The following is a 12757-nucleotide window of genomic DNA, read 5'->3' on the forward strand; positions in this document are numbered from 1 at the left end:
ATTCCTGTCAGCTAGGAAGGGGAAATAGAAGTCAAGATTTCCACTGCTGCTCACTGTCCAGTGACTCCTGTATGAAGGTGTGTTTGTGGGTTCTGGATAGGATCAGGCATGGCTGTGATTCCCTCACCCCCACCCCCCCAATCCCCAATAAATAGTTTGTTGACACTTAGGGCTGGATTTTGCCAATGGGGAGCTTTTGGAGGCGGGACTCCCACTTGTCAGGTTTTAGTCCCGCCTCCATCGACTTCTGGCCAACCCAAGCTATTTTCCCTTGATTGACCTTGTTAAGCCCGCCCAGCGGGTTTAGCAGGCCAATTAAGGGAAAGCCGGTGACAGAACGTCAGCGTATGACGTTTCATCTGTCAAAAGTTTTTGACAGATGAATTGTCATCATTTGACAGCTCTGTGAAGCTGTCAAACATTGACAATCTCTGTTGTTTGATGAGTCTTTGTATTCAAGACTCATCAAACCTATCTGCTGAGCAGAAATTAGACGGTTGTTGCATCGGAGAATGCAGCAGCCATCTGTCATCTCTACCGGTGAGATGCAGGAATCTCCGGCTCCCCAACTGTTGAAGCCTGCAGGAAGAAACAAAGGTAAGTAAACATTTTCTATCACTTTACACTCACCTCACATACTTACCTCTCCACATTTGCACCCATCACTCACCTCTGCAGCACACTTTTGGACCCCCGCAGACCCACTGCTCGCCTCGCTGACCCTGGCGGGGTTTCCCGACGTCGGGAGCCTGCACTTGCAGGGGTAAAATGGGGATAATTCTCTTAACTGCCTGTTAACTACTCGGGGAGGTGGCTCACAGTGCGGGTCGGATACCCGCCTCCCGGGAAGATGGCACGGAGGCGGGTTAGGGTGGGATGGGCACCTGCCCCCAGATTCTGCCATTTTCCCAGCAGTCCCGCCTCCCCAGGGCTGGCAAAATTCTCCCCTTATTGTCCAAGTTCATACGTATGAAGTATGGTCATTTGGGAAGATACAGGAGGTGCTTATTAACCATACTTCAGTCAAAGTCAGCCCCTTTTGGAGAGGAAGGAGAAAATGAGAAGAATTTTGCGACAAACGATTTCATCAGTTTAGTATCAAAAATGCTTTCTGTATTCTTTATATTGGCGTTGCTTTGTTCTGATGAAAGTAGTATGGGGAGGAGTTGCGGGACTGTGAATTAACCCTATCACTGTAGTAATATATCTAACCTATTTTTGCCATTTGTATGTATGCAAACAGAACGTTTGATGTCCAAGGTGCTCTAATTGAAAACTGAAGAGGTTAGGGTGTGAGAGCAGAAGTATTTCCCCTGTCTTGAGAAATGAAATGCTGCTTTGGCTACTGATAGGACCTTCACACTGATGCAGTGTTCTGTAGCTGCATTGTGCTTCCTCTGCTCTTGCAAGAGAATACTGAACTGATCACTTGTACAGATGTGACAGATATGGATTGTGGTCACAATGCTAACACGGACTTCCTCCTTTTTCAGTGTCTAGAAGCAGCTGTGTGTGTCTGTGCTTAGTCAGCAAACCCAAGTTGTGGTTTTGATCAGCGCACAGAGCGGCTCTTTCACCACTGGTTTCATTATAGAAAGTCAATGTTTTTGCTTAATGGTAGGCCAACTTGCTATGGTGAATAGAAAGAACAAGAAATATCAGGAGCAAGCATTGGAATAGCCATTATGTGTTGTATAGCCCAGTAGTGGCCTTGGACTATCCGACACTCAGGTAAACTTTATGAATAATTGGGCCTACCGAGGCCACTGAAACAGATCTATTGGGATTTAAGCATATTTGCCAAGTCTCACTCGTATGGATTGAATCTCACTCATTTTGATTTAAAAATGTCACCTATTCTGAAGTATCTCACTTTTAAAAATAAACACAACTCCATGCATTTAAATGGGTTGCGATCAGTCTCACTTTTTTTATACATAAATTTCACTTTTAACAGTTCCCTGATCTTGACAGCTGTATTCAAGGGATTTTTTCCATACTGAGCTGGGGAGAATTCTAAAGCACTGCCTGTATTCTGGTTCCATCTCATTTCTTTTAATATTTTACTTTTTTGGGATAAAACAAACCCATTCAGTGTATTTATTTAAAATAAATTATAGAAGGGAAGGAGAAGCTTCCAAATCTAATTTCCCGGTGTTAACATTGATTTTTAAGGGGGATGAGTCTGAAGTTTTGGAAGAGACAATTTGCTATTTCAACTCGATGTCCGGATTTTGGCTCTGAAGTAATGGTTTTCTCAGGGTTTGTGGATCAGATTCCACCATTTATCTCACATCCTGGTGCTCCGGATTTTGGTGCCTTATCACGGACTGTTTGTAGATAGATTCGGGCTTTACAAACTCAGTGGGCTGGATTTTCCTTAAGCTGTCGGGAAGGAGGCGGGACTGCAACTTTCGGGTTTTAGTCCCGCCTCCATTGACGTCCGGCCAATCGACGCAATTTTCCCTTGATTGACCTTGTTGAGCCCGCCCAGCGAGCTCAGCAGGCCAATTAAGGGCCACCCGGCAACAGGTGACGTCAAAAACTGAAATTTCATCTGTCAAGAGTTTTTGACAGATGAAATATCAGTGTTTCACAGCTGTTTGAAGCTGTCAAACACTGACAGTCTGACTTCTAACCTGAGTCCTTCTACGCAGACTCAGTTAGAACTGTCACCGGCACTGAAAGCTGAAGACTGTCACTTTTGACAGATTGCAGCCGTTCAGCTTTCAGTTCCGGCTGAGTGATGGACTCCTGCAGCCTAGAGGAAGAAAGGCTGTTAAGGTAAGTACAGGTAATTTAAACTTCTTTACACACTTTAGACACACCAAACACACTTACCTTTGCACTCATGCACCCATCACTCACCTGAACACCGACATCGCGACCCCTCCAAGTCCTTCAACCCGACGGCCCACCTGCTTTAACCTGGCGTGGTTTGGAGCCGTCGGGAATCCCATACGACACCCCTCAAAATAGAGATTAGGCTAAAAACTGCCTGTTAACTACCTGTTAACAGGCAGTTAATTGACATTAATCCCTTCCCGCCTCGGGTCGGCGGGCCCCAGTGCGGGGCGTGTACCCGCCTCCTCTGAAACTTAGGTAGAGGCGGGTTTTGGGTGGGATGGTGTTGGGACCCCCAAATTCGGGATTTTTTCCCCCCGCACGCCTAAAAGCCTGCCTCACGGCACCCTGAAAATCTGGCCCACTGTGTATGCATGTGTACATTGTAGATGGATGGTATTCTAACATCATCACTGTGTGCAGCAGATGGAAGTAACATGTACAAATGTGTACACCAAACAGATTGTCTTTTGGAAACAAATACAAGAAAGTGCTTCTGGATAATCAGAATTTAAAACATTGTGGAGATTACTCCAATCTAAAAGTGATGCAATATATTTATGTTTACATGATGCATTTTTAATGAATCCTGTTGATTGCGAAGATGATAACACACTCCAGTGCGATGTGAAATTTGACCAACAGTGTAATAACATTTTGACTGGAAGTACTTCGACCTCCCCTTCTACTGCCATAAATTGGGTGTATTCAGACACGCTGCTGTTGTACCATTCTGTGGAATTTGAGAGGTGCTTTCATATGTATAGAAACACAGTTTTATCATATTTTGACTTTATTTCCAGTAATGAAGCTCAAATCTGAATTTAGAATTCTAGGAGCACAATATCATACACTCATACCTGTGTATACAAAGAATGTACAATAGGGAACAGTGGAATACATGGCCTGTTCCATATCTAAGAAGACAGAATGTAGCAGTTCTCGGGTGTTTCTCAGTCTCAGAAAGAACTGAGTATCTCGCTGTTCTCTATTATGCATTTTTTACAATTTCCTCAATCCCACTATATATTCATCACATGGGTAAAATGGAGGAAGACTATAATCATTTAGAAGGTCAAGAACATATCCCCAAGCTTAAAAGTAAAAGGGAATGTAACACTAATGAAGCTCTAAAATCATCAGTAAAAACTGCTGACCTGTTATCTTGCACAGTCAATATGCTTTGTATATCTTATGAGTGGTGCAGGGACATATGGTACATTTCAATACAGCTACAAAACATGCTTTATTAAAATTATTAAAATTCAATTCACTTTTTTCACGGTACAGTGCACAACAAGTAATCTTTGCATAGCTGTTCTAACTTTTAAAAGTATTATTGTAATAGCTTCAAATGTACAAGCAGAGGAAGGACCAACCTCATTCTAAGTTGTCAACAAAGATTGTAACTACTAAAAATAGTTATCAGCAAGGGGGCAGCAAATTCATATGTCTTATGGGGACAGAAAAGGGGACGTTGGTTTAATTATGTTCAGAATGGGTCTGGTGACTTCAATTTTTCATCTTGGCTGGTAGCCATCAAATTATTGAATATGTAGGAATTGCTGAGGGACTTTGTCTTCATATTTGGCATGCACGTCTTGGAGGATTGAGGAATTTCATTTTGCTATTTCAAAATCACACAGATGTTTGAGCTTTTGTGTTTAATTATCCCTAATGAGCCATACCAGACAGCAGGTACATGTAATGTGTGCGCCATCTTTTAGGAGTGGTGTTGGGCAAACTTCCTGCTGTGTGCGTCTAAGAATCTTTATTTGCTAACACAGGCAGTTGTGTCAGCATCTTAAGCCAAATTTCATGGCTGGCTTTCATTCAGAGGTTTCAAGACAAGCAGTACGACAATAATTAATGTTGTGCATTCCTTTAATAACGTATGGCTTACTTCTTGATGTCAGAATTAGAGATGGTACCAGTGGTGTGACATTGCCAGTGAACTTTTACTTCAATACAAGTCTGACTGAATAGAAGGGCTCAGCATCCCTTTATTTGATTTACTACTTATGTTCTCAGACATTGTCAAAAATTGAATACATGCAGCACTTGCAAAATTAACGGACTGTACTTTTGTTAATATTTGTTTTGCATCTGTGTGGTCTTTTTTAAAAAACAGATGAATAACAGACAAGTGTTTACAGGATTACTACTGGACTCTCTCGGTATACTTGTACTTCAGACACTAGTAACTTTGTAAGAATGCTGGGGCAAATATATATGGCCGGTATTAGGAATTTAAAAAAACTAGTGTCGCTATCTGATTTCTTTCCAAAAATTATATCTTGATGAGTATTATTATTAACCAATAATGTATTTTTTGTGTTGTTCTCATGATATTTTTGTATAAACAGTGTCAATGGGATCATTAGAAGCAGATGACATTTTTGGAAGCAACTTGGAGCATTTAACTAACTGACACAATCACACACACACACACACATACAGAATTTTCAGGGTGCAGTTATACTGCCACTTCCCTGTCAATATGAAGGAGTTTTGAGTGTGCATTGACAAAAAAGTGCCAGTATAAGTTAGGAGTCAGTTCAGTGATCTGACTCTAAATGGGGCTAAAGTAGAGACGTGAGACGATTTTCAGCAGGTAGTCTCAAACTGCTGAGTGTCCACAACAGATGTAGTTTAATACCCTATGCAAAACCACATTTTAAAAATGCCTAAGTGATCCATTAGACCTCATGAAAACTTTATAGACTTATTTATTTTAATGTATTGAATATTAAGAGGAAGTGGATGCTCCCAACTTGCAACGTAAAGTCATAACATTAGAGATTAGCTGCCCCGAGGAGCAAAGCTCTGTGCATATATTCAAGCAAGCTGACACATCACTCCTTTGTTACTAAGCACAGTAAGCAGTATGTCTTGGGTCTGCTGACTAAGCATCACATTCTGTAGCTTCTGTTCTGAGTCCTCAGATCTACAGTAACACTGCAGCCTCTGTGACATAATCAGTGAAGCACCAAGACCGATGAGTGTAGCTCCACCGATGTTGATCAGTTCCTTTGGGCATGGGAAGTGCTGCAAGCCTGTGCTTCAAATTATGTTACCAACATTTTCTTTTTTTAAAACAGAGATATTTTTAATACACTCAAAGACAGGTGTAAACAGAAGGATGTTCAAATTAACTTTTAACTTTTTTGGAAAAAGGTCTTGCACTAAAGCTCATGCCACAGAGGAGGGATGGAGTCATGATCAAGCACCAATGTGCTCAGGTCTTGGGCGCGTTATGTAGGGAGGTTCCAAATGGAAAGGTGGAAGCTGTATCATCTTCTAACGGGGGTGAGGGGTGGGCGGTGCGGAGATTGGAGGGTACACCTGTGTGGACCATGCTATTTCCTAGTGGCTGGAGAGAACTCAGCCCACCCCTTCGTGGATGCACATTTGTCAGTCCAAATAGACGTAGAAAAGAGGGGGATGAAAAAAATGGAAGGAACCTACCCAGCAAAAAATAGGGCCCTCTTGATACTTCCTATTTAATGATTTAGAATGAGTGATCACTGGGACCAACCAGATGGACAGAAGTTATCTCATCCTGTCCTGAACATTTCTATTATGAGGAGTTGAGTGAAAAAGTCTAAAAGATGCACACCTTAGAGCGTACACTAATGTGGATCTAAATGTATGATTTAAAGTAGATTTTATTATTACAACCCTAGATTTTTAAAAGTGATATTGTTTCTCGTGAAAAATTGTTGACAGAGATGATATAGAACATCTGCTGCTCTTGTTTATCTGTTGAAGTAAAATAATCATTTTCTTTGCAGGTTCCTGAAAGGTGATTTCCACATTGAAGTGTGCATCAATGATTACTTAGATGTTTTCTGCCCTCATTATGATGACTCTGTACCGGAAGACAAGACTGAGCGCTATGTTCTCTACATGGTGAATTATGATGGCTACAGCTCGTGCGATCACACCTCCAAAGGGTTCAAGCGATGGGAGTGTAACAGGCCTTACGCGTCCAATGGTCCTTTAAAATTCTCTGAAAAGTTCCAGCTGTTTACTCCATTTTCATTAGGATTTGAATTCAGGCCTGGCCGAGAATATTACTACATCTGTGAGTATTTTTCCTTTTCCATTGGTTTACCCAACAATTTGAGAGTGATGTTGCACAACACAATCTTAAGTTACTGTTTTTGAAAGATGAACATTATTTATCAAAAATCTTTAAACCACTGTTTTTACTCTCCCAAGGCACAGTCTTCATAAAAGAAAGTATTTGACTAACATTTTTTTTACAAACATATCACTCACCAATAAATCAGGTCTGATATCTTCCATGTAACGTCACTGTTACAAAAATGACAGTTAGCTGTTTTGCCTTTTCTTCACCTCCAAAGCAAATATTTTTTCCCACAAAGTTGCACAAAGGGCAACTTGAAAGTGGTTGTTCCGAGCCTCAATTAAAGGTCCTGAAAGTCAATGGTAATGCCCCCACAATGTGGAATTATTCAATTCAGTGAGAGAACAGGGTATTCTACAGCAATTCATAATAGCAGTTGGTGAGGATGAGTATTTATATGAACTTAGACCTTGAATGTGCAACCCTAAAAATCGGACTTCAGGCAACTCTTCCAGTGAAGAGTAATTCACAAGACAACAAATCCTGTTTAAGAAGAAATATCAAAGCAAGCGATTTCTATCTTATACAATTGTTTTTTCATCCATGCCAGTGTACAAACTGTAATTGCACAAGAGCTAAAATCACACAGTAAGACGTCTTAACAAATAGATTTTGCTGTAGTTTTTAGGAAAGGTTGTGTACTTGGACTTAACAGCATCTGCTTTAGGACTGGAGTAGCCCCGGTTCAGGTGTTGGGCTCCACACTCAACTGCTGATAGTAGAAAAATGAACGCTTTTTCTTGTCAAACTAAACACAAATGTGTCTGAATTAACAACACTCAGCAGGTCAGGTGGCATCGTGGAGAGAGAAACAGAGTTAACCTTTTGGGTCGCGGACCCTTCGTCCGATCCCAAGTGTCTGAATTAGGCTGTTTTCCCCTTCTTCCCCCCCCCCCTCCCCCACCCACCCACCAAAGGAAAACCCAGTACACAATTCAAGAGAACTGCCTCATGTCCCTGTGAAGTTTATGTCTACGAATCAAATGCTGCAAATAAATAGGCTTCCATGAAATTGGATCGACATTGACCTAGCCCCCTGCATAGATAGACATGTAGGGCACCATGGAATTGAACACCATGGAATGTTCCCTGTGCTGCCATAGGATCAGACACCATGGGGCAAATAATGTCACAGATTCTGAGGGAGTCTAGTCAACCCCTTTAAACCGGTCGCAATTTTAAATGCCAGAAAGGGTTAGACTCAGTCTGGAGTCAGACGAGTTTGTCACTTGTATGGTTGTTTGTATTTTGTCCCCGCTACTGTAATTCTGCCAGATACCCCGCAGTTAACCCTAGAGTTCTTGTTGCTTGGGTGCTGAGGGAAATGGCAGTAGCATTTAGTTTTATCCTTTACTGAGAAGACCGAGTGTGAATGTCTGGATGTTTGAAATGTCCCAGTAAGTAGTCAGACTGGGAACCATGGGAACCATAAGGACAGGGGGAGCAGCAAAAAGAGAGAGAACGAGAGACTTAGCTTCAAGATGTTGTGGCAATCTTTATTTTAATAATACTTACTCATTATGATTTTATACTAGTGGATTGCTTTTTTTGTATTTCAGAAATAAAACTCAAGTGGGAATTCTTTTACTGACTAATTTAATAACACAGGAAGGCTCCTAGAACAAAAGGTTATGGCCACTGAAGGAAATGAAGTGTGTGTAACCGCTAAAGCAGAGTTTTTAGTTTAATAAAATTCAATGTGTATTTGTTGATAACCAGTAGTAGCAGCTTATTGAAAAGTATATGGTTTTCGACAGAGAGGAGAGAGAAAGATCAAAACCGGATTTAATCTTTTTATGAAATAAATGTGGGAGCTAGTCATTTTTTCTGAAGTGTACTGTAACTATGTGCCCTGGGAAATTAAAGCACGTCTTCGAAGCATCGTGTTGCTATGAAGTAGAAGGGATTCTTCCACTTGAATTCTCAGAGGTGCTAGTTAGACCTGCTAAATCTCACCTCAACAAAACTCCAAGTGGAGAGAGTAAAACTGCCCAGAACACCTTTTGTTTCTGCTTTTCCCCAGGCTGTCTGTAAAAGAAACTCCCTGTTAAACACAGCAGCTGAGTTATGAAGGTTAAGCAGAGAACTGTGAAGATTGATCAACGAGGATTCAGACATTCATTGTATTTATCTGTTGGGAAGGGGGAGGGAAAAATAAACTTATTTCTAGTAAACTTTAAATTAACCTTTTTAGCATAATGCAATCTGCATCAACACAGTTTTGAAAGTGTGGCTTGATATGGTGCTCCCCTAGTGAATGCTTACCTTTTGATAACTAGTTCACAAAGCCCACTCGAGACTTCCTTCAGAGAACTGAAAGTGTTGTAGGAGTTCAGTGCTCGCATGGGTGATGGTAGATCTGGACACAAGCAAGGTGACCTTTAAGCTGCAGCTTGCATCTTATTTAGACCGTTTAAATATGTTTAAATTTCAGCTTTATCCAAAAGAAAGGGGTTCATAATAATTGCAAGTAATTCTGTTAGATTTTTTAAAATTAATACATGTGCTGGCTGCCAAGTGGTATGCTGAAAACATTTTTAACTGCCACAGTAAACAAAATAGTTATTATAGTGCTTAGATAAAGATTAACGGTTTTGGCAATTCATTTAAGAAAAACCCAATTTTACTTCAGTGTTCCAGTTCAGTGTGAGAAATCACAATAAAGATGATTTGTTGAACCTCTGATAAAATTAGATGGCAAAGACAGAAGCTGGTGTAATTCATTGGAGCAACAGAAACTAGTTAATCAACAAAGCTCGTGTGGAATAAAATCAAATTGAGGCAATATTTCTTAATTTTGGCAGCCCAGGCTTTCAGCTTTGAGAGGCAAATTGCCCATTCAGTCAGTGAAAAGCCGTGGATCTATGTTGCGTTTTCTCCGCCCCCTCCCTCCCCCCCCAGCATGAGAATCTTTACTTTATATTTATCTATGTAAGAGGCATGGACTTAATGGCTGCCACTGTACCCTACAGGAAGACTTTTCAAGTGCTGTACATCTGCAATCAATCCTTTAGAACACTCGATAAACTGTTAATAAACAATAGGAATTATATTGTGAAAGTGACCTATTTCATGAAAATACAGCATGTAGGTCGTGTATTAGTACTTCTGATTTTAAAAGCCACATGTAGACCCTAGGGCCATTTAAAATTAGTTTTTTTTTTAATATACAGTAAATCATACTCAAATAATAGAGACCCTAAAGCAATTGTTTTAGATTGTGTTGAGTTCATTTTCCCCTTTTTCTCTTAATTCTTACCAGCATTGAAAATTCAAAATGTTTTGCAGATGTAGCATTGATTTATTTTTTAATGATAAATTTGCCTTAGTTGGGCTGCCTTGATATTCGGGAAGATTTGTGTTCACTGACACTTCCCGCAAACATAAATGCCGACAGTATTTTACCACTCGAGCCTGCACTATAAAACTTGCATAATGAATAACTGCCGAATATTTTGTTTTTTATATTCCCTTGCACAGCTGTGTCCTTCTTCCCCTCCTGAGCAATAGAACACACTGGCCATTTGTTGGTTAGTTCACATTTCACACTGTGGGGAATTGAGAGTATGGAATATTTAGCAAAGAGGTCCATTTGCAGCAGCTACTGTATGCTTGGGTTCTTCCTGGTCATTTAACATCTGCCTAATGAGGTGTTCCAAGGCCAGTTTACTTGGTTTTTTGTGCAATGATTATGACTTCAGTCATTATTCCCTCCAGTATATGAGGATACATTGATTTGCATAAATTTTACCATCATCTAATTACAGAGCAAATTCTGCAATGAAAGTATTTTTTTAATTTCAGATCAGCTTATTTATAGAAAACAATTTGTTTACTGAATTGGAACTGATCATGCTTTATTTTATTTTTATTCTTTTAGTGAAGGTATTTTATGTGCGTCCCCTCCTTCTTTCTCCTCTGACCTGCAGCAGCCACTAGTGCCTGCTACAGTGGCCGGATATCTTGAGCTTGTATCCACCTCGTGGTCAGATCCACCTGAGATGCAAAGTTTGCATTAGGCCCTGACTCAGTAAGGTGCATCGAGGAGGCTCAGGCTTGTGCAGCAATCCTGTCCGATCTCTTCACACATACTTGGTCACCCTGTGTACAAGCGCGAGCAGGTCGAAGGACTTCCTGGTTGGGCCTGCTCCTAGGCCTGGGAAAAATCACCATCCACAGAAACTGAAAGCACAAGATCGGTGGGAGGGGATGCTCCGAGCGTTTGCCCCTCTTTCAAGGCCTTGTACACATCTCGGTGACTCTGGAGCACAAACTCTTTGGCCCTGAAAAATAAATTTATTAAGTGTGGCGATTCTGTAGATTTAAAAAAAAAATATTTTTTAAAGTTTGTTTATGATATTTCAGCTTCTACCTTAATCCCATGTGTATGTCCCAATCTTTATTTCACTCTGTGTAAAATGATTCAAAAGTGAATGATAATCAGTGCTTTTTACTTCCTGGTTTGCTGTCTGTGAGAATTCTTCAATCTGATTGGCAGCTCAGCCTGCTTGATGACTTCACTGTTCCTGGATGCCAGAGAGCCCCTATAGATGGTGCCAGAATTAAATTGACGTCTTAATAGGTGAAATTAACACCACAGAGCCTGCTAAATCTTTGTGGACAGCTTTACTCGGGTCAGCAGTGAGCACTGACCCTTCACCACTGATTGCAAAATCCAGGCCATTATGTTGACAAAACATCATGGGTTTTAGAAATAGATTGTGGCGACGGTCATTTACCATTTAATCCAGTGAAACGAAATAAATCAAACCAATCATCATCCTTCCAGAGATGTCGGGGAACATAGAGTCTAATGAGAGGGAGGAATTGAATGAAATCAGTATTTGTAGGGAAATGGTGTTAGGGGAATTGAAAGGATTGAAGTCCGATAAATCCCCATGGCCTGATAATCTATATCCTAGGGTACTTAAGGAAGTGGCCCTAGAAATAGTAGATGCATTGCTGGTCATCTTCCAAAATTCTATAGACTCTGGAACAGTTCCCATGGATTGGAGGGTAGCTAATGTTACCCCACTATTTAAAAAAGGTGGTAGAGAGAACATGGGGAATTATAGACCGGTAAGCCTAACATCGGTAGTGGGGAAAATGCTAGAGTCCATTATAAAAGATGTAATAGCAGAGCACTTGGAAAACAGTGCCAGGATCAGACAAAGTTAACATGGATTTACTAAAGGTAAATCATGCTTGACTAATCTACTGGAATTTTTTGTGGATGTAACTGGTAGAATAGATAAGGGAGAACCAGTGGATGTGGTGTATTTGGACTTTCAGAAGGCTTCCGATAAGGCCCCGCATAAGACATTAGCATGCAAAGTTAAAGCACGTGGGATTGGGGGTAAGGTACTGACTTGGATAGAGAACTGGTTGGCAGACAGGAAGCAAAGAGTTGGAATAAACGGGTCTTTTTCCGAGTGGCAGGCAGTGACTAGTGGGGTACCGCAGGGATGGGTGCTAGGACCCCAGCTATTCACAATATATATTAATGATCTAGACAAGGGAACTAGATGTAATATCTCCAAGTTTGCAGATGACACAAAGCTGGGTGGGCGTGTGTGCTGTGAGGTGGTTGCCGAGAAACTCCAGTATGATTTGGACAGGTTGGGTGATTGGGCAGATGCATGGCAGATGCAGTATAATGTGGGTAAATGCGAGGTTATCCACTTTGGTGGCAAAAACAGGAAGGCAGATTATCATCTGAACGGCAATAGACTGGGAAAAGGGGAAATGCAACGAGACCTG

General features: G+C 41.0%; 1 protein-coding gene across 2 annotated transcripts in view; it reads left to right on the top strand.

Moving 5' to 3' along the window:
* Positions 1 to 12757, top strand: part of efna5b (ephrin-A5b) — a 242584-nt gene that overhangs the window by 184928 nt on the left and 44899 nt on the right. For both annotated transcript variants that reach the window (XM_085987606.1, XM_085987598.1), the window contains one exon: positions 6639 to 6931. In XM_085987606.1, coding sequence (XP_085843732.1) covers positions 6639 to 6931 — 293 coding nt within the window. The remainder of the gene's footprint in view (positions 1 to 6638; positions 6932 to 12757) is intronic.

The sequence above is a fragment of the Somniosus microcephalus genome, chromosome 1 (assembly GCF_052327205.1).
Source record: "Somniosus microcephalus isolate GS21.2 chromosome 1, FLI_Smic_1.0, whole genome shotgun sequence".
Lineage (NCBI taxonomy): Eukaryota > Metazoa > Chordata > Chondrichthyes > Squaliformes > Somniosidae > Somniosus > Somniosus microcephalus.